Raw genomic sequence first — 24,913 nt, 5'->3', positions numbered from 1 at the left:
TTATCTACTGTAGTTGATAAACTCATCACACTGTATTTAATATACATGAAAACACCATAATAAAAAAGTGTAGTGTTTGTACAGTTTATTCAATTTGGACACAAACATGACTAATGGCTAGAAAAGACTTTCACAACTTTCACATCGTTAGTGTTTGGATCAGCCATCTTGAATTATGATGTCACAGTTCCTTTTACATTTGCTGAGGGCGTCTGAAAAATGGGAAGGGAAAGAGAATCAGGTAAGCATGGCAGGTTCAAATCTGCATCTTCACCACCAGATTCAGATGCCGAAACCCAGCTGCAGATTCCTTGTCAGGCGAACTCCCTCAGCAACATTTTTGAGTAATACATGGAGTTGATATTTTTCCAGTTGAAAAGTTGGAGAAAACAAAAATGTGGATGCAAACTTATCTTGGGCTAGCTACTGTTAGCGATACCAGTGGTTTGCTATTAACAGCACAGCGTTCTTCTTGTTCTGAGTTCTGGGGCTTGAGGAGATTCTATTTGAAACTAGGTACTAGGAAATGACGACTTCAACCACAACTAGCTTGAACTTTGCAAAGTCTTTTGGTTTTTTTTCAGTTAATTGCAGTAATTGTGGTTCAGTGGTTTGCCTTCAGCATCTGACGTCTCAGTCTTGATGTTGAGCAGCCCCAGTCCAGGGCGTCCCGGACAGCACCAGCTGAGCCCCACACGGTACCAACCCTGATACAGTCCCCTCCAGCTCAGGCAACCTAGAGCGCCCCCCAGCAGCTGGGCAGGGAACTTTGGGAAGTAAGCTAAGAGACAGAGAAGCAGAAAGATCCATAGTCCCAGCAGGAGAACGCAGAAGAGAAAGAGGATCCTCAGAGGAGCATCGGAGATCCCTCCCAAGCTCAGGTATGGACCAAACACGGCCGTCTCCTCTGCCAGCACCAGGCAGCACAGACAAAGGAGGAAGATGTCCTCTGAAACCTCATATCCTCTCCATAGCATCCCAGCTTTCAGACATTCAGACTTACTTTCCCCTTCTCGCAGCACCAGCAGAGGCTGGCCGATGGTGGCCTCCGGGCCACTGAGCATAGGTTCATAGCAGCTTCCTGTTGTGTTCTCCAGATAATCCAGGAGTTTGCAGAAGCCTAGCCACAGACCCCCAGCCAATCCAAGCCTGGAGAGGTGACGGACAGAGAGAGCAAGTGAACGACGGATGGAGAAGGAGAGGAGGAAGACGAAGGAACCGACAAAGATGCAGGTCCAGCCCCAGCCGGAGTGCAGGAACAGCCTGGAGACACAAGAGAAGAGGTGAGAACAGTATTTTGCAGCTGAAGTGACACAGGACCTCATTAAAAGGTTTTTGACCATAGTGTCCAATTAATTGTGATCCACACTACCCTAGCATTTTTGAGTTTGAATATGCAGCTGGTTTAGCTGTTTTAGTCTGGATGGGAAATCCTGGGCCTTTCAGGATGGGCAGAAACATTTGCAGAGACCTTTGAAAACGATGATGCAGTTTCCCACAATATACAGTAAAATTCTTACCAGCCTGCGTAACCTGACACAGACAGAAGAGGCGTGGCCTTAGCAAATATGTCATGTGGTTTACATTGATCCCAGGATACAATCTAAAAATGATAGGATACCAGGATACAATATAATAAGTGTCAATTGTGCCAGACCATTGGTCCAGATTGGAACAAGTGAGCAGGAAGTAAACAGGAAATGGTCTCACCTGTACAGGAAGTGGCTCCTCCTGGCAAAGACACTGTGGCTGGAGACCCAGAAGCTCAGTGCAGGACCAAACATCACCACGGCAGATAGCAGCAGGTGGAAGTGCTTCCGGAACACAGTGTTACCCAGGAGATGGGCTGCCAGGTCCGTCAGGACCACCAGCACTGTGTTGAGGAACATCTGGTCCCAGGAGTTAACTCAAATAATATGAAAAGCAGCTGCCTACGGCCTCTGAATGCAGGAGTGGATTATCCACCTCAGACTAAACAGCATGCACAGTTTCATGTGACAAGACTGTAATCCTGACTAGAATGCATGTAACACACACATGTAACTGTAGATGACTGCTGCTGCTTAGTCAAAAAACTTTGTCATCCAGAACACTCTTTGGAAACAATCAATCTATACAAACACTTTTCCAAAGACTGCTGATTGGATCCATTGAGTTAGCATTTCAAAGTTGTTGGCTGTGGAGTCCAGATCTTCTGGTGCGATGCTGTTAGCTTCCATGCGCCGCATGAATGAAACAACAGGTGGCCTGTGGCATTCCTCAGATATGGGGACATGCACACTGTGAATGCCCAAGCCTCATAGGCCTTTCTGCTGACTCACTTCTCACGCCACTTTTCTGTATCTTCCTTAACTTCTTTTTTGGTGTTCTACAACAGCTGGCAGGTGATATTGCATTACTGCCTCCTTCTCGGTCCCTTTGCACATCTTAGCTATATGTGTCCCAACTAAAGTTATTCCTTTGTCTCAGTCGATTTCCTTCCAAGAGTTTGCAGATCTCCTTTAGGTTACACAAGTCTTCATCCACGCTACTGCTCTCCAGAGTCTGCGTCAGTCTGACCACAGGCATCAGTCTGCTGTGACCTTGTCCAGCAGGTTCTTAAGTGTCTCCCTCCTACTCTCCTTTTGCAGTGCAGTCATTCAAACAGCAAACGTTCAAAAAGTCCCAAATCGCTGTACCACAAATCTGCACAGCAAATGTAGCTTTCTTACTTGCCATCACTTCTTTTTCCACCCTTCCTTCCTTTCTTTCACACACACACACATACAGTACATGACAAAACTATTTATGTTCTCGCCCTGTCGTATTTCCCCTGGACCTCCAACTTGTCACGTTACTCCAGTGACATAGATTCTTCAGTGTTATTGTCGGGGTTTCTGTTTAACTGCATGTGAACTTATAGTCGAGGCAGAGACTAAGAGAAAAGCTGAGCAGCAGGCACAAACCTGAATTCACTGACAGTTTTGCATTAAAAGAGTCAAATGTTCAAGTGAGATTTGTAATCAGATGCAGTGACACACTGTGCCTGTGTGTGAATCCATGTTCTTGAGTATTATTAGCAGTGACCTTTGTACTGTATCTGAGCTGAGACTCAGCTGCTCTTGCGGTCTGTCTCTGTCAATCACACACACAGACACAATTTTGCACAGCACTTTCTTGTTAAGACTCTGCATTGACTTCCATTCTTTTGGACAACCTAACCAAAATCGTTATCCCTTACCTTAAGCCCTAACCAGTAATCCTAACCTCAACCAGCGCCTCAGAAATGAGGTTCTGCCTCATTAGGACCAGGTTGTGGTCTCCATGAGGACTACTGGTCCTGACAAGATCAGTGTTTATAACAGAAAAGGTCCTAAAGAGGTAAAATAAATATGTATACACTCGAAGAACCTCATTATCGCCTCATATGATCAATTTAAAGGTCTAACTTTATTGTCAAACTAACTGTTAATTTGTCTTTAGTGCAACAGCATCTCCAAGAGGACGGCTGCTGTCTTTACTGATGCACCATGATACTGTCCACCCACCGCAGTTACATGTGTGCTCTGTTGCCGACACCTGCTGGCCATAGAGAGTTATCCCTGTCAGGTTGTCGAGGCCAATTTGGGTGTCAGTATTGTTTCCAGGAAAACGTTGCCATGTGGACTACCAGAGTTAGGGATTGAACTCTGACCCTCCAATTGGAAAACAACCCCTTCTACTACCAATCTACAAAAATCTGCTTAGTCTCACAAATCAAATGTTGTCCTTAAACATAAAACCAAATCTTAACCCTGGAAAAAAGCCTTTTGAATTAGTGAAGACCAGTCAAACAACAGGAGTTTGTTTTGTACTGGAAGACTATTACGTCCATTTTTATATACAGTATACTCTATTGGTCTGACCTGTACAATATCATCATATGTGAAAGGCAAACTCCAGAGAATGTCCAGACCAAAACAGTTTTTGTAGAGATCAGCTTTGCACCTAATAGTTAATTTTCTCCACTGTGAGCTGCTAACTTAAGCACTCATGCTGCATTCTCACATAAGCTCACTTGGACATTATCCGCAACATTTGGATTGGGAGCTGTGTCCTCACAAACATCCTCTCTCTCTCTGGTCAACAATGTTTGGACTTCAGAGCAGGTTGGAAAGCAGCTTTTGCCTGTTTGATGCACAGCAGGGAGTTTGTGGTGGGTTTAGCCGAGCTTTTCCATCTACAACAGGTGCCTGGCAGATTTGGCGAGACAGAAACCGTGACTGTGGTGGAAACTGAAAAAGCTCCCTCATGTGGCTCATAAGTGTACAACAAACATGACAGTCAGTAAATTTATTTGGCGACCCCCTTAAAGATTCTCCTGCAATTCATTTGGGACCTAACAGGTTTTTGTGTTTTTTTTTACATTTTAGGAGCTAGGGTCTGGGTGGCAACCAGGCAACTGGAGGACCTGTCAGCTGGAGGATTTTTGCCTCTAATCCACCTTAAAACACTGGCTGACAACAGAAACAGCTGCCTTCCCAAACTGCTCTGTCCTGACCTGCTGCAGAAAATGTTTCAAAGCAGAGATCCAAAAAGGAAGGACATGGCTGGACACATTGGGCTGTGTTAAGCTATAGGGATTAAATTCAGTCCTACTGTCAGATTATTATAAATAGTATAATGGGGTCATCTATTTATCTATCTATCTGTCTGTCTGTCTAAATCTATGTTTAGATTACCTGCGACATTGTTCAAATTTGATTCACATCCGATCCATTGCAGATCATATTTGATCTGATCTTGGGCCACATACTGAAGGTGACACAAATCTGTGTCCACACAGTCCCTGAAGAAAATCAGATCTAAGTCACATCAGTGCAATAATTTGGATATGAGTTGTTTCAGTCTGGTAATCCATGTAATCCAGTCCATGTAAAGTCCAAAACCAAGAGAGAAAAGATGTGTCCAGACAGTTTGGGGGTTCACGGTCAGTTGCAGCAGGGCCAAAGTTTTTATCATAAATGTGTCTTTGACTCTTGGGTAAAAACTGTTCTTCATTCAGTTTATCCAAGTCTTCATTAACCTGAGCTGGGGCAGTTTTTCAGGGATGGGTCTTCAAACATGTCATGGACTCAGTTTTGAGGCAGTAGGAACTTTAAAGCTTTTCCAGGGAGGGGACAGAGTCATTCAATGATCTACTGAACTGTGGTGACAACCTGCTGGAGCGCTTTCCTCTCTGCTGCTGTCCAGCTGGCAAACCACACACAGATGGAGCGTGTGAATATGTTCAGCATGGAGCAGCAGAAAAAGGCCACAAGCAGTTTCTGTGTGAAATGGTAGAGTCTCTGCTGTGTCTTCTTTATCCAGGTCAAGTCCACCACCATGTGTACCCGCCCAGAAATTGGAAGTCTTAAGTATTTTTCTATAGGGGTTTCAAGGCAGCTTACATCCGTGGTGCTACATCTCTGCCATCCTCTGGAATTAGAAAACTCCTACACTGCCACTCCATCATAGTCTTTCTTGTTTCTTCAGTCCTCTCTGAAACTTAAGTGCTGTGTTGGACTGAATGTCTTTTTTTCTTTCATTTTCCTAGTCCATGATCAACGCCTTAGTTTTGGGTGTAAGGACCTGGTTGTTGTCTCTGTACCTCACTGACCGCTGCTCCACCTCATCCCGATTGGCGAAATGCCACTAAATCTCTGGCTAGTCTTCATCTTCCAAAGGTTTTCTTGATGTAATTTCTTGTCAAACGCTTGTCACATTGAAAAGTGTCACACAACAAAGAAGAGCTCAGGCTTTAACTGTTTACAAATGTGTGATCATCTATTTATAACGTTATCAATCATGCTCTTCTCCGGGCTCTTTTTCTGAGTGAGTCTCACGCTCATTGTGTGAGAGTTGGCAGATTCATTCCTCACACCCCGCAGAACCTACCAAATATTCAGTGAACATTTAAAACCTTCTCTGTCTGTCTGTGTTTTTTCCCTGTTGACAAAGTCTGTGCATGGTTCTGCTCATTTCCAGTTAAAGTGAGCCCTTATCTCTGGGGATGCTATCGGGCTGAAAGTGCCACTGATAGTGTAGCCAGTAAACAGACTCAAACAGTGTTTGTGTGGTTTGACTGAGCTGTGGGTTCAGACATGGTATCAAACAAAAGGTTTATTAATATCCATTGCGCTCAGAGTATTAATAAACTGCATACATGCCTAATACCAAAATGATGAGGGAACAATGGTGGGCGCAGCTCTGTGTGGATGGAGCACTGACTGTCCAAGAGTGAACTATTTACTTTTATGCCACATTTAAGCCCCGTTCACACTTATCATGAAAACCGTCTTATCACCCGCTAATACCTGGCTTTTATCTCTGGTTTTGAAAAAGAACTATTGGCATTCATTACTGGGTCCAAGGACTCTGGGCATTTCACAGTGCTAGCTTTAGTCAGCAGGAATGGAAACATAACATCTTGGTTTGACATAACAATTGTCAAAAATACAATATAGGTTTGTTTCCTTCACCAAGTAGATTCAGGACATTTACTGTAACCCCACCTGGCCCCCAACAGCTGTGTGGTAAAAGGCATAGAGAATTATATTTTCATTGACTTTTGTCTGTCTGTTAGCAGCATAATGTAAACGTATTAACATAACATACAACACATTTTTCTTTTGTCTTCTTCTCTCTAGGGGTCGCCACATCGGAACACCTGCTTTTTTACTGATCACCATATTTGGATGCCCTTGCTGACACAACCCCCCCATTCATCTCACCCATTACTGATTGCTAATTGGTAATTTGTTCAGCCGTGTAACTCAGAGAAACTGATACCGAAACGTTCTTATATTTTAACTCAAATTGCATTTATTTGCGTACCTTCCACACTCTGTTGTGACGTTACTTCCAACAAGTTTTTAATACAAAGACCTTAAGCCATAAAATCCCACAAGTCTTCTGAACACGGCCTTTACCATTACGCCCCCTGGTGTTCAGGAGGAATGAACCCGGAATATACAAATTAATATATGGCTCCCACACCCCGGTTACAAGCCAATTTCCCTTTACGTTCAGTTGTGTGGGCCATGTGCTGCTCCACACAACACAAACCACTCAACCAATTTACAATAAGATTTTTATTAAATAATTCACTTGTGGAGTGGATCTGAATACGGGTTTAGATAGTGGACAACAATCTGGATTTTGTCAACCATTTACCTTGCAGTAAATATTGTGTTTGAGGTTCCCGCGGTAGCTAACCTGGTGGAGCAGGTGCCTCATATACTGAGGCTATGATCCTCTCCAGATACCACAGGGTTGCATCCCTTTGTTTTAAGTCTTTCCAACTTGCTTTTTACCTACATAACACTACATTCTCTTCTTATATTCCATCAAGTATTGGCAGGAGCAGGTCTGAATGGGGCCAAAGAAGGATGTAGCAGTCTGTGGATGGGTGCTGTTCTCCAGTGTTATTGTTTAAAGTAGCTGCTCCAAAGGTTTGTAGCCCTTTGTCTTTCCACAGCAACTTTCTTTTGGCATCAGTGGAGTCGCCCCCTGGTGGCTTTTCAATAGTTTAACATTCAGAAGACTTCATCCGCTTTTTTCATGTTCAATCGATCCTTAGGACCAGGTCTGAATGGGGTCTAAGATGAATGTAGCTGTCTGCAGACCATCATTGTCCTCCACTGTTTATGTTTGAAGCAGCTGCTCCCAAAACAACTGAGCAGCAATCTGAGTGGAGGCGAATTGAATTTTCCGTCAGTCAGTATTTGATTTCAGCTGTTTTAAGATGTGTCTCATCAGCTCATAGAGCCACATGCAGGAGCTGTCACTGAAGTATCAGCAGTGGTTGCTGACGAGATGCCGAACATGTGTAGCTTGACCAGCCTATAGTGTATACAACGGACCTAAAGCCAAGGTGGACACAAGACTTATCGTCCGACTTAACACTGCTGTCATTAAGAGAGACGTGTTGCACTTAGAGACTGTATGCAACACCTTTCCGTCAACATGATCACATCAGAGTCAGAGCAGTGAAAATCTTTGCCTCAAGTCGCAGTTTGACATCTGAGTGAAGCATAATTGTATCTTTATAAATAGGACATTTCAAATAACACTCTGTGGGAACTAAATTAAATTAAAAGAATACTGATATAGACCTTCCAATTGCTTACAAACAGAGCATGACTATAGCAGGTGAAGGCCTTTAAATAGATCAGCAAATCGGTCCAGTGACATGTGACGGATGCAGCTGTTTACCACCTAACATAGAAACAACATCCTACCGGGGTTCGTGCTTTTTTCATTAGTAATTACTTTTTTATAATTAGACCATTACTTCACGTTAAAACATCGCAAGACACATTGACTTTGAGAGCAGGATGGGGGGTCCTCTCTCATCACAGAGAGAGAGGAGGGGCCGGGTCATTCGTTCTGCATCCACGTGTCCTCAGAGGGTCCGCAGTTCAGACTGTGAGAGGATGAGAGAAAAGAACATGTGCACAACACAAGCAGGTTATTGGTCAAAGGCTGAAAAGTCTCTGTGGCAATCAAAATGTCAAATGTCTTTTTTTACCGGAAAAAATAGAATTACTTATATGTTTTATATTAGAGGAGAGTTAAAGCTTGACAGCATTGACATCCCTTCTCTTTACATTATACAGCACATTACCACTCGACTCTATACCCGTTTGCTTTTCCATTAGTTGTGATACCTGGTGCTTTTTTTGGTACCTGCTTTGGCGAGGTTCCAAGTGCAGCACACTATTACAGACAAAAACAGAGCACGCATGATGAATTTTATTTACTTTTAAATCATTTTCTAAAATATCAATGTCTTCAACTTTGACTTGCAAAAACAAATAGCTCAAACACAGGTGCTGTAAAAAGAACCGTCTTAATACGTATCAATGCACATTTTTACGTGGGTATATGGCATATATACCTGCATGGCATGTAGACCACACCACTGCTTCTCCCAGGTAATCTGTAATTCAGATGGAAACCCTTAACTTCTGTTGTTTACACTTACAAAAATGAAGTACATGCTGAGTCCTCTATAGATTACAAGTAAAAAAATTATACACCCTTCTGTGGAGGTTTGGACGCCCCAAGTGGGGCCCCTCTTGTAGGAGCCCCTCTACTTTAGGTCAGTGATTGCTGTCAGAATATAAACAATTTAACCCAATTTTGTATGTATTTGGGGAGGATAAATGTAATTAAATCACAATCACTTATTGATCCCTGGGGGGGGAAATTGCTTAAAGGGTGCAAGGAGAAAAACATTAAGTGAAATAAGGTCTATTGGAACAACATGAAATGCAGTAGTGGAAAAATGCAAGGAGAGAAATGAAGGTCCAGTAGCTTTGTAGATGAGGTGATGAAGGGCCACAAATAACATTTGGAGGAGGAAAGAAAATACAAATGATGCAATTTACAATTAATAAACAGGGATTTAAAAAAAAAAAGCTTTATTGCTGTGCCATGCCCCCCCTTTGTCCCTCCTCATTGGCAATAAACAGAATCTGGTTTCTGTCCATGACTGCTCCTCACTTGGTAAAGGAATTTAGCGCGTGAGCTGGCAGAAAAGAAAAAAAAAACAGTTTAGTAGAATCAGAGATAGAGGAGCTCATGCTTGGGTGAATCATGGGCAAAATATGTGGCAGAAATTTCCTGGCTCTGCTCCCGAAAAATCACATTATTTCGACGTGAGGGGACACAAACAAGCAGGGAGGGCAGCCAGACATCATGAGAGCCACGAAGAGCCCTGTCATAAGAGATGAAAGTGATGGCGATTACCACCATATGTGTGTGTGTGTGTGGGGGGGGAAACTGGTGGTATGTGTGGAAGTTGTGTACCTGTTGGTGTGTGTGTGTGTTGTGTGTGTATTAGTGATCAGGTCAGGGTGGTGCCCTTGGCCTTGTAAGGCAGGGTTATCAGGGGTTATATATTTGATCCCTGCCTTCACTGCAGGTCTAGAAGCTGCTTCCTCTTCACCTGGTCTCTGTAAGTCTGCACAGATAATTGTCTTCTTGTATTCAGAGATGCTGTTTTCTGGCATTAAACCTGCCTTAAGCTGGAGATGAACAATTTTAATAATGATGATGTATTCTGACGTTTGTCTTTACCAGGTTAGGGTCAGGGTGAGACAGATGTTCCTCTAAGGTATTTATCTCCAACCTCACAATGTCTTACCTGTCTTTCTCTTTGTCCCTCTGCTCCTAGATCACAGATTTATCCTCTGAAACCTGAGCTCACCTCTTGTCTGAGTTGAACCCACAGGTATGTAGTCTACAATTTCAGTGTTTTCTCAGCTTTTCAAATCCTAAAAGATCACTGCTTATCTCCAAAGATAGTTTATAGTTTAAACTCATAGGTACGGAAAAGGAAAATCTAATTTCCTTTAAACTAGTAGCTGGACAGCATCATAATACAGAAGTATGAGATCATCTCTGCTGACTGATGACTGTATTTTTACATGCAGTGCAGCCATGGGCGATGCAGAGATGGCTGTGTTTGGGGCAGCTGCCTCTTACCTGAGGAAGTCAGACAGGGAGCGCATGGAAGCCTCCACGCGTACCTTCGACATCAAGAAGGAATGTTTTGTCCCAGATCAAGTGGAGGAGTTTGTGAAGGCGACCATCACCAGCCGAGATGGAGACAAGGTCACTGTGGAGACACAGCGTGGGAAGGTCAGTGATTGCATCTTTTTTTTTTTACCATTGTGGCTTTATGTTTGTCAGATTACCAAAATATATATGTGAAATAATTAACTAGGTAACTAGAAGAAGAACTCAGATCATTAACCTGTACTCAGTTTACCCACAGTATCAGTGCACTCTCCCTGAGAATCCTGAATCCAAATCCGTCTCTGGATCACACCACCAAAGTCTAATCATTAATTCTCTGAGCCAAGAGCTTCACTCCCAGAATATATCATCACAATCTGTTGTTTACTTTCACAGTTATGCAGCTCACAAACAGACGAACGTGGTTGTGGACAAAATCTTGGTGAAGGTGATTAATGCAAGCCTCCCAGTCTTATACAGTACTGTGCAAAAGTTTTAGGCCACAATCAGATTTGTTGTTTTAGCAACGCTATAACGACAATAGAGGATCATTATTTCAATTTCACTTTACTGGAAAACATCCAGAAAATATGTATGCAGTTTTTTGTTGTTTAAAAAAAACCCATCCTCAACAGGTGTGAAGTATTTAGCGTGATCTACCCTTACACTTGAACAACAACACAGCTCTGTTAATACTGGAGTGGACACTTAATTAATGTTACTGGTAAATCCTGTGTTTGTCCTACTATTTAATTTAAAGGAATATCTGCTGTAAAAAACGTCTATTACGCCAGGTTTATTCAAGACATGCTTGAGCATTACATACACATGTTGCATGAGTTAAACTCATTGACAGCTCGCTAATATATAAGACCAGCTTTAAGTCGCATCACTTCATTCCAAATTCCAATGATCACAGAATTTGACAGAAAAAACAACAGAGCTGGTGGTGCCTAAAACTTTTGCACAGTACTGTATATTAAAGGTACTTTACTTGAGTAAAAGTACAAGTATGTTAGTATGAATTTGAAGTCACTTTCTTTTTATAATAATACTCAAGGTGTAATATCACTCATGGTGGCTCAGTGGTATGGGTTCAATTCCTGGCTCTGCTAGTCAACTAGAAATATGATAATAAAGTACTGATATGTGAATTTTGTACTTAAGTACAGCAACAACACTGCTGCCTTAACTGTCTCACTAGTGCAACAGTAGCCAGTGCCAGACAAATAACATAGTCGCTGGTGATAAGCAGTTGGAGCAGCACAAGGAACACATTAGCTCTGCCTTTGCTTGTTAGTCCTTGTCTGCAAGCAGGTGAGAATCTTAGTGTAAATCTGTGTGTGATTTAAACTGTCTTCCTCTAAGTGAGTGTGAATATGTGTTAAATTGGGGACCTTGAGTGACGCTGCAATTTAAAGTGTCTCCCAACGCCTCATCACCGAGCAGCTGAGTGATGATGAAGTGAGGCATCGTGACCATCTCGCATTCGCAATGTGTGGCATGAGGTGTATGCTGCTGCACTGGCAGCGGCGACAATAACAGAGTCTCCCTCCAGAGTGTTTGCTTTCTCCGCCATAACAACAACCCTTGACAGTGTCCATGTTTAATCTGGGCCAACTGCTTTGACTCTCCTCAGACCGTGACGGTCAAAGACACCGATATTCTGCAACAGAATCCGCCAAAGTTCGACAAGATCGAGGACATGGCCATGCTGACCTTCCTCCACGAGCCGGCTGTGCTGTTTAACCTCAAAGAACGTTATGCAGCATGGATGATATATGTGAGTAGATCGAGTCAGTGGACAGGAAACTTTACTGAGGGCTATTTTTTGTTCCCAAACACTGGGACCCACAGATGGGTTGTGGGAGATATTTTTGGGTGTCCAAAAACATCCATCCATCCATTTTCTACTGCTTTATCCTCCACAGGAGTGTCGTGGGGGGTTCTGATACTCTTAGTTGACATAGGGCAATAGGCGGGGTCACACCCTGGACAATTTGCCAGTCCATCGCAGGGCCACATATAGACGAACAACCATTCACTCTCGCTTTGGAGTGTCCAGTTTACCTAATCCCCATATTGCATGTTTTTAGACTGTGGGAGGAAGCCGGAGAACCCGGAGAAAACCCACGCACCCACGGGGAGAACATGCAAACTCCAGTTGGAACAAGGTTCCACAGTCCAAAAACATGCAATATGGGCTCAAACCCTGAGTCTTCTTGCTGCACAGGCAAGAGTGATAACCACTACACCAACCATGTGGCCTGTCAAACAAATTTGCAGATTTTTCCCAATTTTCTTTTGGAGATTTCTGTGTCATTTAACAAACAATTTTTTGTTTACCCGTTCAAATTTACAGTATATTTGGTGTTACATATATAGCTGCAAGAGATTGTGGGGATTGTGGGGATTAGGTGAATTGGACACTCTAAATTGACCGTAGGAGTGAGAGTGAATGGTTGTTTGTCTCTAGTTGTGTGTGGCCCTGCGATGGACTGGCGAACTGTCCAGGGTGTACCCCGCCTATCGCCCGATGTAGCTGAGATTGGCACAGCACCCCCCGCGACCCTCTGGTGGAGGATAAATCGGTTAGATGATGACTGAAGAAAGAAATTTTAAGATAAAATAAAGACAATTTACAACGAAAATATGCATACAATACAGTATGCAAAAAACAGTATAAGGAAGACATTGTGCTTGATGGCAGATGGCACTAGGGCTGAAACGATTACACGAGTAACTGATTATTAATCGATTACTAAATGAATTGTCAACTATTTTGATAATTGATTTATCAGTTTGATGGTTTTTTCATTAATAAAACAAGATTTCTGATCGTTTCAACTTCTTAAATGTAAATATTTTCTGGTTTCTTTGCTCCATATAACAAAGAAATCATTAAAACAGAATCATTTTCATTTGTGGACAAAACAAGATATTGGAGAACATCATTTCCAGGTTTGACAAACACTGATCAATATTTTTCTACGCTTTCTAAGGTATGGACCAAACGATTACTTGATTAATTGAGAAAATACTAGACAGATTAATTGATTATGAATATAATCATTAGCTGCAGCTCTAGATGGCACAAAGGACCCTCCCAAGCGCTTTGAGGCATTATTGCCCAAATTTGCTCGTGTCACTATCATAATGGTTTGCTATCTTTATAAACTGGGTGAAATTTAAACGTGATTAAAAGACTATTAATTACTTCAAAATACTTAACGTAGAAATGGCAACAATCTGGTGCCATAATAATACAAAAATGACTGAAATTACTGTTTTGGTTTCCACAGACTTACTCTGGCCTCTTCTGTGTGACCGTCAACCCCTACAAGTGGCTGCCAGTCTACAACCAAGAGGTGGTCATTGCCTACAGAGGAAAGAAGAGGACTGAAGCTCCTCCTCACATCTTCTCCATCTCTGACAACGCCTACCAGTACATGCTGGCAGGTACAGACTGATATGACATGTTCAGTACAAATAATTCCTCCTCAAACTTGACACTAAAAAAATTGTTACTCTGCACTCGTTGCTTTCGTAGACCGCGAAAACCAGTCAATTCTCATCACGTATGTAAATATACTTAAAAAAATTGTGTGCCCAGAAATAACAGTAAACTTTTTAACCACCGTACTGATCGTAGACCTTTTGGAATTGCAGTGGAGAATCCGGTGCAGGAAAGACTGTCAACACAAAGCGAGTCATCCAGTATTTTGCGAGCATTGCAGCTGGAGGCATTAAAAAGGATCCCAACGCCAAAGACAAGGTAAATGCTGAGCACGGATGTCAGAGGGGTAGCACCTCAAAATCTTGTGCCCCTTTAACTGAAATGGAAAGAGGTTGCTGACTGAATGTACATGATGTTCCTCTCTGTCAGGGAACCCTGGAGGATCAAATCATCCAGGCTAACCCAGCTCTGGAGGCCTTTGGCAATGCCAAGACCATCAGGAATGACAACTCCTCTAGATTTGTGAGTGCCTTTTACTATACTGTGATTCAGATGTTGTTGAAAACACAGTAAGTAGCATTAGCAGATACCATGAGATCATTATGAGTGCAAACTGTATCCTTTCAGGGTAAATTCATCCGAATTCACTTTGATGCCAGGGGAAAGTTGGCCTCTGCTGATATCGAAACTTGTAAGGAACAACACATTCTCACAATTAGGCTACTTAAACAAAAAATATTCATATTTATTTATTATTATCTCTTGTCTTTGTCAATTGTCAGACCTTCTGGAGAAATCCCGCGTGACTTTCCAGCTCAAGGCTGAGAGAGATTACCACATTTTCTACCAGATTTTGTCCAACAAGAAGCCGGAGATTCTTGGTGAGACATTTTCACATGAATAGTAAAGGTTTTTGCACTGTAGCTGTGTTGTCCGTCTGTCTGACCTTTGCTCACCCTATCTCTTTGTCACCCAGAGATGCTGTTGATCACACTTAATCCCTACGACTACGCCTTCATCTCTCAGGGAGAAACGCAAGTGGCCTCCATAGATGACGCAGAGGAACTGATGGCAACAGACGTCAGTCTTGAAATCTATTTTTTCTTTTTCAACTTGTCCATTCAACCCACGATCTAATCACAATGATTAAAGTCTGCTCTGTTTATGGTCCAGTATGTTAAGTTTAGAAGGATTCAGTGGAAAAAATTGTACATGCTACCCAAAAGTATGTTCATGTACAAATGTGTAGAATATTATTTTACGAGTTTATTGTTGCGATAGTCGTGAAAGAGTTGCATGAGTCGCGACAGAGTTGCAATAGTGGTGAAAGCGTGTTTAATTTCTCTCTGGTGAGTGGAGAAGACCCCCATTTGTAGCACTTAAGAAAAAAGTTAATGTGTTTGCCTCCGCAGAGTGCCTTCGATGTGTTGGGCTTCACTCAAGAGGAGAAGAACTCTGTGTACAAGCTGACTGGAGCCATCATGCATTATGGCAACATGAAGTTCAAGCAGAGGCCGAGAGAGGAGCAGGCCGAAGCTGACGGCACTGAGGGTAAGAGAGGGCTTTTCGTGTGTCATATCGACTCAGGAACCAACTTACAGTTTCACTGCACTCCTGTCCTTTCTTAAGATGCTGACAAATCAGCGTATCTCATGGGCCTGAACTCTGCCGACCTCATCAAATGTCTCTGTCACCCAAGAGTCAAAGTAGGAAATGAGTGGGTCACCAAGGGACAGAATGTCGCCCAGGTGAGAAAGAATGGAATTCATCCCCAAAAACCGAACCATTAGCAAAGGACAAACTCTCTCTACGTCAATTCAGTTGCAAAGTGTATTGTTTAGTGTATTTGGGTTTTTCTATATTTCCTGTGCTAAAGGTGAACTATGCTGTTGGAGCTCTGTCCAAAGCTGTTTATGAAAGGATGTTCCTGTGGATGGTCATCAGAATCAACCAGTCACTGGAGACCAGACAGCCTCGCCAGTACTTCATTGGTGTACTGGACATCGCTGGGTTTGAAATCTTTGAAGTGAGCTCCAAACCCCCCCCAAAAATATATGTTATATTTGGTTTAAGGACAAATGATCAAACCTCATACTGGGGACTATTTCATTACAGTTCAACACCTTTGAGCAGCTGTGCATCAACTTCACCAATGAAAAACTGCAACAGTTTTTCAACCACCACATGTTTGTGCTGGAGCAGGAAGAGTACAAGAAAGAGGGCATTGAATGGACTTTCATTGATTTTGGTATGGATTTGCAGGCTTGTATTGACCTCATTGAGAAGGTGAGAGACGACTACATGAAAAACACAAGAATGAAATCATTTGTTTTCCAAACCAATTCATACTTTGTCTCTTCAGCCCATGGGTATCATGTCCATCCTTGAAGAGGAGTGCATGTTCCCCAAAGCCTCTGATGCCACCTTTAAAGCTAAGCTCTATGACAACCATCTGGGGAAATCTGCCAACTTCCAAAAGCCCAGAATTATCAAAGGGAAACCAGAGGCCCACTTTGCCCTGATGCACTATGCTGGAACTGTTGATTACAATATCAACAACTGGCTGGTGAAGAACAAAGACCCTCTGAATGAGACTGTTGTAGCCCTGTACCAGAAGTCTACTTTAAAGCTGTTGGCTACACTCTTTGCAAATTATGCTGGAGCTGATTCAGGTATGGTGTGAATTACGTATTTGGAGAAAAATGTTTTCGTTTAGCTTATAAGTTAAAAAAATGTTTCTCCCTGAACAGTGGGTGAAGGTACTGAAGGTAAAAAAGAAAAAAAAAAGAAGGGATCATCCTTTCAGACAGTGTCTGCTCTTCACAGGGTATTGTGCATTCACTGTTTTCACTCCTCTATTATAAGGTATTTTGTATACAAGCGCACCAGGACATGTAAATATATGTGCTACATTATTAAAGGAAAACCTGAACAAGCTGATGACCAACTTGAGGTCTACTCACCCTCACTTTGTGCGCTGCATCATCCCCAACGAGACCAAGACTCCTGGGGCCATGGAGAATCCTCTGGTGATGCACCAGCTGCGCTGTAATGGTGTGCTGGAGGGCATCAGGATCTGCAGGAAAGGTTTCCCCAACAGGATCCTCTATGGAGATTTCAAGCAGAGGTATTACACATACTGCACGACTCCACAGATACTGAAAGATATATGAGATGATGCTTCATGATGTTCTTTTTGATTCTCCAGATATCGCATCCTGAATCCCGCTGCCATCCCTGAGGGTCAGTTCATTGACAGCCGGAAGGGAGCAGAGAAACTCCTCGGGTCTCTGGATATAGATCATAATCAGTACAAGTTCGGACACACCAAGGTACTGTCTGGAGTTCTGATTTGGGAAAAAGTGACTGAAAGTGACACTTAAACAAAACAGACTTCTCTCTTTAGGTGTTCTTTAAGGCTGGATTGCTGGGTCTGCTTGAGGAAATGAGAGACGAACGTCTCTCTAAAATCATCACTGGCATTCAAGCCAGGTCTCGTGGTCTTTTGTCTCGTATTGAGTATCAGAAGATGGTGGAACGCAGGTAACAGACATTATACATTAGTCACTGATTTTGTGATTCATGAATTCTACTCAAGCCTTTCATTTCACTGAAAACAGAGATGCTTTGCTGGTGATCCAGTGGAATGTCCGTTCCTTCATGGGGGTCAAGAATTGGCCCTGGATGAAGCTGTTCTTCAAGATTAAACCTCTCCTGAGATCAGCTGAGGCAGAGAAAGAGATGGCCAACATGAAGGAAGAATTCCTGAAGCTGAAAGAGGCTTATGCAAAGTCTGAAGCTCGAAGAAAGGAACTAGAGGAGAAAATGGTTTCTCTTCTCCAAGAGAAGAATGACCTGCAATTACAAGTTCAAGCAGTAAGAAAATAATGATCATAACGCTCTCCTTTTAAACATGTTCTTCCAGGACATGCTAATGAGACTAAATGTCTGACAGGAGCAAGATAATCTCTGTGATGCAGAGGAACGATGTGAGGGGCTGATCAAAAACAAAATCCAGCTGGAGGCCAAAGCCAAAGAGTTGACTGAAAGGCTGGACGATGAGGAGGAGATGAATGCTGAGCTAACTGCTAAGAAGAGGAAGCTGGAGGATGAGTGCTCTGAGTTAAAGAAAGACATTGATGACTTAGAGTTAACTCTGGCTAAAGTGGAAAAAGAGAAGCATGCCACTGAAAACAAGGTATGACAACAAACTAAAACATCTGTGACACATAATTAATGGGGCATCCATTAATGCCTCTTTTAATGGTTCACAGGTGAAGAACCTGGTCGAGGAGATGGCAGCTCTGGATGAAATCATTGCCAAGTTAACCAAGGAGAAGAAAGCCTTACAGGAGGCTCACCAGCAAACTCTGGATGACCTGCAGAGTGAAGAAGACAAAGTCAACACTCTGACCAAGGCCAAAGTCAAGCTGGAACAGCAAGTGGATGATGTATGAACGTATGGCATATCTCACTTATAATAGATGAAGTATTCATGGTTGACAACAACTCACTTTTTTTTTTTATATCACTTTAAGCTTGAAGGGTCTTTGGAGCAAGAGAAGAAGATTCGAATGGACCTTGAAAGGGCCAAAAGAAAGCTGGAGGGAGACCTGAAGCTGACCCAGGAGACTATAATGGATCTAGAAAATGACAAGCAGCAGTTGGAAGAGCGGATGAAGAAGTAATATTTAATTATTACTTTATATTTGTCGCTTTTATGGTTATTTAGTATGAGCCAATATCATAAACTAACAACATTTTGCAGGAAAGACTTTGAAATCAGTCAGCTGAATGGCAAACTTGAAGATGAGCAGGCCATAATCGCTCAACTCCAGAAAAAGTTGAAGGAGCTGCAGGTATAGTGAAATGATTTCAATGAAGTGCAAACTATGTTTCCAAATATTGCTGCACTTAAACATGTTGTGACATCAGGCCCGCGTCGAAGAGCTGGAGGAAGAGCTCGAGGCAGAGCGAGCTGCCCGAGCCAAGGTAGAGAAGCAGAGAGCAGACTTGGCCAGAGAGCTGGAGGAGATCAGTGAGAGGCTGGAGGAGGCTGGTGGAGCAACCTCTGCCCAGATTGAGATGAACAAGAAGAGGGAGGCCGAGTTCCAGAAACTGCGCAGAGACCTTGAAGAGGCCACTCTGCAGCATGAAGCCACTGCTGCCACACTCAGGAAGAAACAAGCTGACAGTGTCGCTGATCTGGGAGAGCAGATAGACAACCTGCAGAGAGTCAAGCAGAAACTAGAGAAGGAAAAGAGTGAGCTCAGACTGGAGCTGGACGATGTTGTCTCCAATATGGAACATATTGTGAAGTCAAAGGTAATGTGTACTTGAAAATGCTGAATATGCTAATATAATACTTTAAATCTGGTCTAACTGGAACTGAATAGTGGTAAACGTGTCAGTGACCAACAATATATTTATTTTGAAGACTATCTTGGAGAAGACCTGCAGAACTCTGGAGGATCAAATGAACGATTACAGAAGCAAGTGCGATGAATATCAGAGGTCCCTCAACGACGTCACCACCCAAAAAGCCAAGCTTCAAGCTGAGAATGGTGAGTATTATGCAAAAATAAAAACGTCTTTTATGTAGAGTAATGTAAGAGTGAAACATTTTCTTGTCTAGATGAGCTATCGAGACGGATGGAGGAGAAGGAATCTCTTGTCTCTCAGCTCACAAGGGGAAAGAATTCCTACAATCAGCAAGCTGAAGACCTTAAAAGACAACTGGAGGAAGAAGTCAAGGTAGCAAAGCAACTTATTAAAAACCTTATGGTTTATTTATGGAGTAAATGTACATGAGGAATTCATTTGTTATCCATTTATAGGCCAAGAATGCATTAGCACATGCAGTGCAGTCTGCTCGCCATGACTGTGACCTTCTCAGAGAGCAGTATGAGGAGGAGCAGGAGGCCAAGGGTGAACTGCAGCGTGGCATGTCCAAGGCCAACTCTGAGGTGGCTCAGTGGAGAACTAAGTACGAAACTGATGCCATCCAGAGGACCGAGGAGCTGGAGGAGGCCAAGTGAGTTAAATACATTGTACCTTAGTACAGTTTAAGAGTATATAATGTTGATCGAAATCTGTTGTACTCCAGAAAAAAGCTGGCTCAGCGTCTGCAGGATGCTGAGGAAGCTGTTGAAGCAGTGAATGCTAAATGTTCCTCTCTGGAGAAGACCAAACACCGACTGCAGAATGAGATTGAAGATCTCATGGTGGATGTAGAGAGGTCTAATGCTGCTGCTGCTGCTCTGGACAAGAAGCAAAGGAACTTTGACAAGGTATGGGTTTTTTTTTTCTTTCCAGTTATAAAAATATCCTCACCACAAATGATTGAAATCTGTATTTTGAGGTGTTTTCACATCTGCTCTGGAAGATAAATTTGTGATATCAGAACTTGACATCTCAATGTCTAGATCCTGTCTGAGTGGAAGCAGAAATATGAGGAGTCTCAGTGTGAACTGGAGAGCTCTCAAAAAGAAGCCAGGTCTCTGAGCACAGAGCTCTTCAAACTGAAGAACTCCTACGAAGAAGCTCTGGAACAACTGGAGACCATGAAGAGAGAGAACAAGAACCTTCAAGGTAAAGTATCAATTAATTGACAATTGACAAATTTGTATTTGTCAATTTGCCAAGGAAAAAAAAAGCCAATGAAACACAATTATTCTCATAAATAGAGGAAATTTCTGATATCACTGAGCAACTCGGTGAGGGAGGAAAAACTATTCACGAGTTGGAGAAGGTTCGTAAGCAGCTGGACCAGGAAAAAAGTGAGATTCAATGTGCCCTTGAGGAAGCAGAGGTAAGAAACCTAAAATCCACAGTTAGTTATTGACATGTTTACACTCACCTAGCACTTTATATGAGTGTACAGTACAAGCACAGTTTTGAAATGATATAAATTGCCTGATTTCTATTTCAGTGTTCTCTTGAGCATGAGGAGGGAAAGATTCTGAGAGCTCAACTTGAGTTCAATCAAATTAAAGCCGACATTGAGCGCAAACTGTCTGAGAAAGACGAGGAGATGGAACAGAGCAAGAGGAACCTGCAGAGGACCATCGACACCCTGCAGAGCTCTCTCGAGGCCGAGTGTCGCAGCAGGAACGAGGCCCTGCGTATCAAGAAGAAGATGGAGGGAGACCTCAATGAGATGGAGATCCAGCTTAGCCAGGCCAACAGGCAGGCAGCTGAGGCCCAGAAACAACTTAAATCTGTTCATGCACATTTGAAGGTAAGTCAAAGGATGAGAGTTTAAACTAAACTTAAATTTTTGCTGTCATTATTCTCTTTTTTTTCACGGCATTTTCTTATAACCATTTGGTGTTGAAAACCTTACAGGATGCTCAGCTCCAGCTTGATGACGCTCTGCGCGCCAGTGAAGACATGAAGGAAAACATGGCCATTGTTGAGAGACGCAACACGCTTCTTCAGGCTGAACTAGAAGAACTGAGGGCTGCTCTGGAGCAAGCTGAGAGAAGCCGCAAACTTGCTGAGCAAGAGCTGCTGGATGTCAGTGAGAGGGTGCAGCTGCTGCACTCACAGGTAAAATGCAGTGACCAACTACCTTTTCCCTTCTTTTAAAATCTATGTTTTCCTCTAAAATGTATATATTTTTATGTAACACTAGAACACCAGCCTGATAAATCAGAAGAAGAAGCTGGAGGCTGATACTTCCCAGCTTCAGACGGAAGTAGAAGACGCTGTGCAGGAGTGCAGAAACGCTGAAGAGAAGGCCAAGAAGGCCATCACTGATGCTGCCATGATGGCAGAGGAGCTGAAGAAAGAGCAGGACACCAGCGCTCACCTGGAGCGTATGAAGAAGAACATGGAGCAAACCATCAAAGACCTTCAGCACCGTCTGGACGAAGCTGAGCAGATCGCCCTAAAGGGAGGCAAGAAGCAAGTGCAGAAGCTGGAGGCCAGGGTGAGTATTTCTGTTTCATTTGCTGTGATGTTGCAAGTGTAGCAAAAAAAAAAAAAACATTTTTACCTAAATATTCTTGTTTGTGATCAGGTGAAGGACCTGGAAAATGAACTGGAAATGGAGCAGAAAAAAAGCAGTGACGCTGTGAAGGGTGTTCGTAAATATGAGCGCCGCATCAAGGAACTGACCTATCAGGTACTGTAGCATGTACACACTTTGGGTCTAAAAGTGTGAGAGTACTGTCTTGCTCACTTGAGAGGTATAAGATCCCCCAATGTCTCTGTAGCTGCCACTGCATTTTTACTGGTATATGATAAAGTAAAAAATGGCAACTTCCTTAAGCTGAGAGTGAGGAGACTATTTTTGGCTTGAAAACCGAATAAGAACCACTTTAACATGTGTCACACACTATACATTGAAGGCCATTATGACTTAAGAACACTACAATTTTAGACTTAGGTCTACAATTTAGACAATTTAGACTTCTCTGGCTTTATCAACCTCAATACGTGGATAAATTAAAAGAAAGCAAATGTTCCTTTTCCCATAGAATGAGGAGGACCGCAAGAATATCGCCCGCCTCCAAGATCTGGTTGACAAGCTGCAGCTGAAAGTTAAATCATACAAGAGATCTTCTGAGGAGGCTGTGAGTGTCTTCCTGCTGCGTCTTCGTCTTCCCATTGTTTTGTCGAGGATTAATTCAATCAAACTCCTTAAACGTGTTTGTTCAATTTAACGGCAACAACAGGAGGAACAGGCTAACGTTCACCTCACCAAGTTCCGCAAGCTTCAGCACGAGCTGGACGAGGCTGAAGAGCGAGCCGACATCGCCGAGACTCAGGTCAACAAGATGCGTGCCAAGAGCCGTGACGTGGGCTCCAAGGTTTGAAGCATGCATTCTGTAGCAGGTGCACAGCAACTGACCCTGGCACATGCTGCCCTCTGTTGGCTACATTTGACTCATGCTGCTCTATAGCTCAATTGTGTGGGGCCAATTGCAGTGCTCCGGTGTATACTTGTCTGTTTTGTATATATGAAAGCTAAATCAATACTAATCTAGTGACCTAACAGCTCTTCCTCTTCTTTCTTTCCAACTGTCATGGCTGCAGCAAAAAGGATTTGATGAAGAGTGAAGCTCTGGAGCCCTCAGAGATACTTTGCCCTGCTGTGTACCGTAGATCCCCTCAACTACTAATATTCACCACCTGTAGTGCTTAATAAAGATGCAACAAGCTGCTGCACAACAAGTATTCTTCCTTTTTCTTTTTGAAAATGATTAACCTCCTTGAACCTAGTGTGGAAAATATTGAATTTAGAATATTCAGTTATAAATGTTACAACAAATCCAGCCTTAAAGGAACAATTGCTGCTACCATAACTTAACTTAACTTAACAATCGGTGTCTTATGCCTTGTTGCCATAAAAAGAGAATTCAGTGAACTGAATAAAAATACAAAGTAAGCCATGCATCTGAGTGGAGATTAAAGAGCAGGAGGAGCAGAGTTAGGCCTCGACAGAGGAACATAGAGGATCCATGACATGTGGTGTCACAGGGCTTGAAAGCTGTAAAGTCGAGGTGACGTGGTGACTCCAACGGAGCAAGATAAAACAAATCTCTCGTGCTTAAAATAGAGTCACAGACAGCCCAAGAGCCTGGGCCTCAAGGTCAACAACGAACCACTGCTCATACTCAGACCCATCATAATCCCATGTATAATCACTTCCAGCTGGTCAGTCAATCCATGTCCAAGTCTGCCTGCTCCTCCACAGGCTTCATGAACTTTTTTAGGAAATAAGTTATCAAATATAAGTAGAAATCAAGCAGGAAATGAAGATTATGTTCATGTTTCACGCCTCTCAGTACAAGCAGTGGTTCAGAAGCATGAAGCTAACTGAGCTTACCATCGTGCCGGTCTCTGTCTCTGTCACTGGTGCTGCTGAAGGATTGTGTATGGATAAGTATTTAAGGAAGGCGGAGGGAGGAGAGGGAGGCCTCACACGCTCTGTTTGTGTTAATAAAGTTCAGGGTGTCTTGTCTCTTCTCTTATTACATGTCATGTCGTTAACCCTCTAAGTGGACAAGCAGGTATCTGTGAGCTAATGGCCGTACATTCATACCTGTGCTTAACACGCCATAGCGCACGGCGTATGCAGAGGATTATCAGCTTCATTAACAGCCCATCTGATTGCAGGCTTGCATCAAAAATATGGAGCAACTCTCTGACTCTATAATTAGATCACCTTAAACGTGGTGTGTCTGTGGTTTTGTTTGTGGAGGTAAGGGCAATTGTTTGTGACACAATGGTGATTTGGTTGAGAGCTACAGTAGGTGGTTACACAATCTTGAAATTGGAAATGACCCCCGTTAAACAGATATACATGTGTTGAATCTGCACGAAAAAAACATCCAGGGAGGATAGAAAGTCCTCGAGGTCCTTAAAGAACCACAGTAAAATTTTCATTCAGTGTTGAATGAAACCCCTTAACCCCCCTCTCAATTTAATAGTATATAGACTTTTTTGAATTTTTAATTAGTAGCTTTATTTTAAGCTATTATTTTTGCAGCACTTAATGTGATGATAAATATACAGTATGTCATGTTATATTTACAGAAAGTAAATCAATAACAATGATCTTATAATGCACACAATTGTGTTTCAGTAAAAAGAAGAAAAGTATGTTTCTATTGTTAGGATACATATGGAAACAATGTTCATTTGTTGTGACACGAACAAGGCATTTAAATTGTGTGTTTTCCCATTTGCGAGTTTTGGTGTTTGACCTTTAAGGTCAACGTTATCATCACTCTTTAGCATGGGGCTCGGAATCTGTCACTTCCATTTGGCACGGTGACACGGGCTGTCAGTAACAGTTATCAGAATGGAAATAATCTCAGCACTTGTCAGCAGCTGTTGACCCTCCTTTTATCTCTTAACCTTTGAAGGGGCTGTGTTTACGGCTGCTGCTGGCGAGAGAGTGTGCTATACATTGTCGTGTAT

At 42.7% G+C, this 24,913-nt stretch overlaps 2 protein-coding genes and 1 long non-coding RNA gene across 3 annotated transcripts; 1 reads left to right on the top strand and 2 right to left on the bottom strand.

The window, feature by feature from the left end:
• Nucleotides 1–70: 70 nt before the first annotated feature.
• fitm1l (fat storage inducing transmembrane protein 1, like) lies at nt 71–2,745 on the bottom strand. The gene is made up of 2 exons (XM_044037009.1): nt 1,711–2,745; nt 71–1,263 (listed from the first exon to the last, which is right to left on the bottom strand). The coding sequence occupies exons 1-2, from the start codon at nt 1,887–1,889 to the stop codon at nt 585–587; spliced, it is 858 nt and encodes a 285-aa protein (XP_043892944.1). The 5' UTR covers nt 1,890–2,745; the 3' UTR covers nt 71–584.
• A 5,664-nt stretch (nt 2,746–8,409) lies between these two features.
• On the bottom strand, nt 8,410–8,928 carry LOC122763199. The gene is made up of 3 exons (XR_006358952.1): nt 8,900–8,928; nt 8,689–8,718; nt 8,410–8,425 (listed from the first exon to the last, which is right to left on the bottom strand). It is a non-coding gene; the product is annotated as an uncharacterized LOC122763199 (long non-coding RNA).
• A 1,252-nt stretch (nt 8,929–10,180) lies between these two features.
• LOC122762790 (myosin-7-like) lies at nt 10,181–23,158 on the top strand. The gene is made up of 38 exons (XM_044017998.1): nt 10,181–10,237; nt 10,440–10,647; nt 12,164–12,307; nt 13,827–13,983; nt 14,075–14,102; nt 14,194–14,299; nt 14,411–14,503; nt 14,609–14,672; nt 14,764–14,862; nt 14,958–15,061; nt 15,394–15,532; nt 15,611–15,729; nt 15,858–16,007; nt 16,097–16,267; nt 16,344–16,653; nt 16,732–16,808; nt 16,903–17,108; nt 17,190–17,313; nt 17,388–17,524; nt 17,602–17,857; nt 17,937–18,179; nt 18,256–18,432; nt 18,520–18,665; nt 18,750–18,840; nt 18,917–19,306; nt 19,419–19,545; nt 19,617–19,735; nt 19,819–20,015; nt 20,088–20,271; nt 20,407–20,572; nt 20,668–20,792; nt 20,913–21,221; nt 21,329–21,532; nt 21,618–21,914; nt 22,005–22,109; nt 22,465–22,560; nt 22,663–22,797; nt 23,024–23,158. The coding sequence occupies exons 2-38, from the start codon at nt 10,447–10,449 to the stop codon at nt 23,045–23,047; spliced, it is 5,820 nt and encodes a 1,939-aa protein (XP_043873933.1). The 5' UTR covers nt 10,181–10,237; nt 10,440–10,446; the 3' UTR covers nt 23,048–23,158.
• The last annotated feature ends 1,755 nt before the right edge of the window (nt 23,159–24,913 follow it).

This window comes from Solea senegalensis, linkage group LG1, assembly GCF_019176455.1.
Source record: "Solea senegalensis isolate Sse05_10M linkage group LG1, IFAPA_SoseM_1, whole genome shotgun sequence".
Taxonomy (NCBI): domain Eukaryota; kingdom Metazoa; phylum Chordata; class Actinopteri; order Pleuronectiformes; family Soleidae; genus Solea; species Solea senegalensis.
This window is presented reverse-complemented; position numbering and strand designations above follow the sequence as displayed.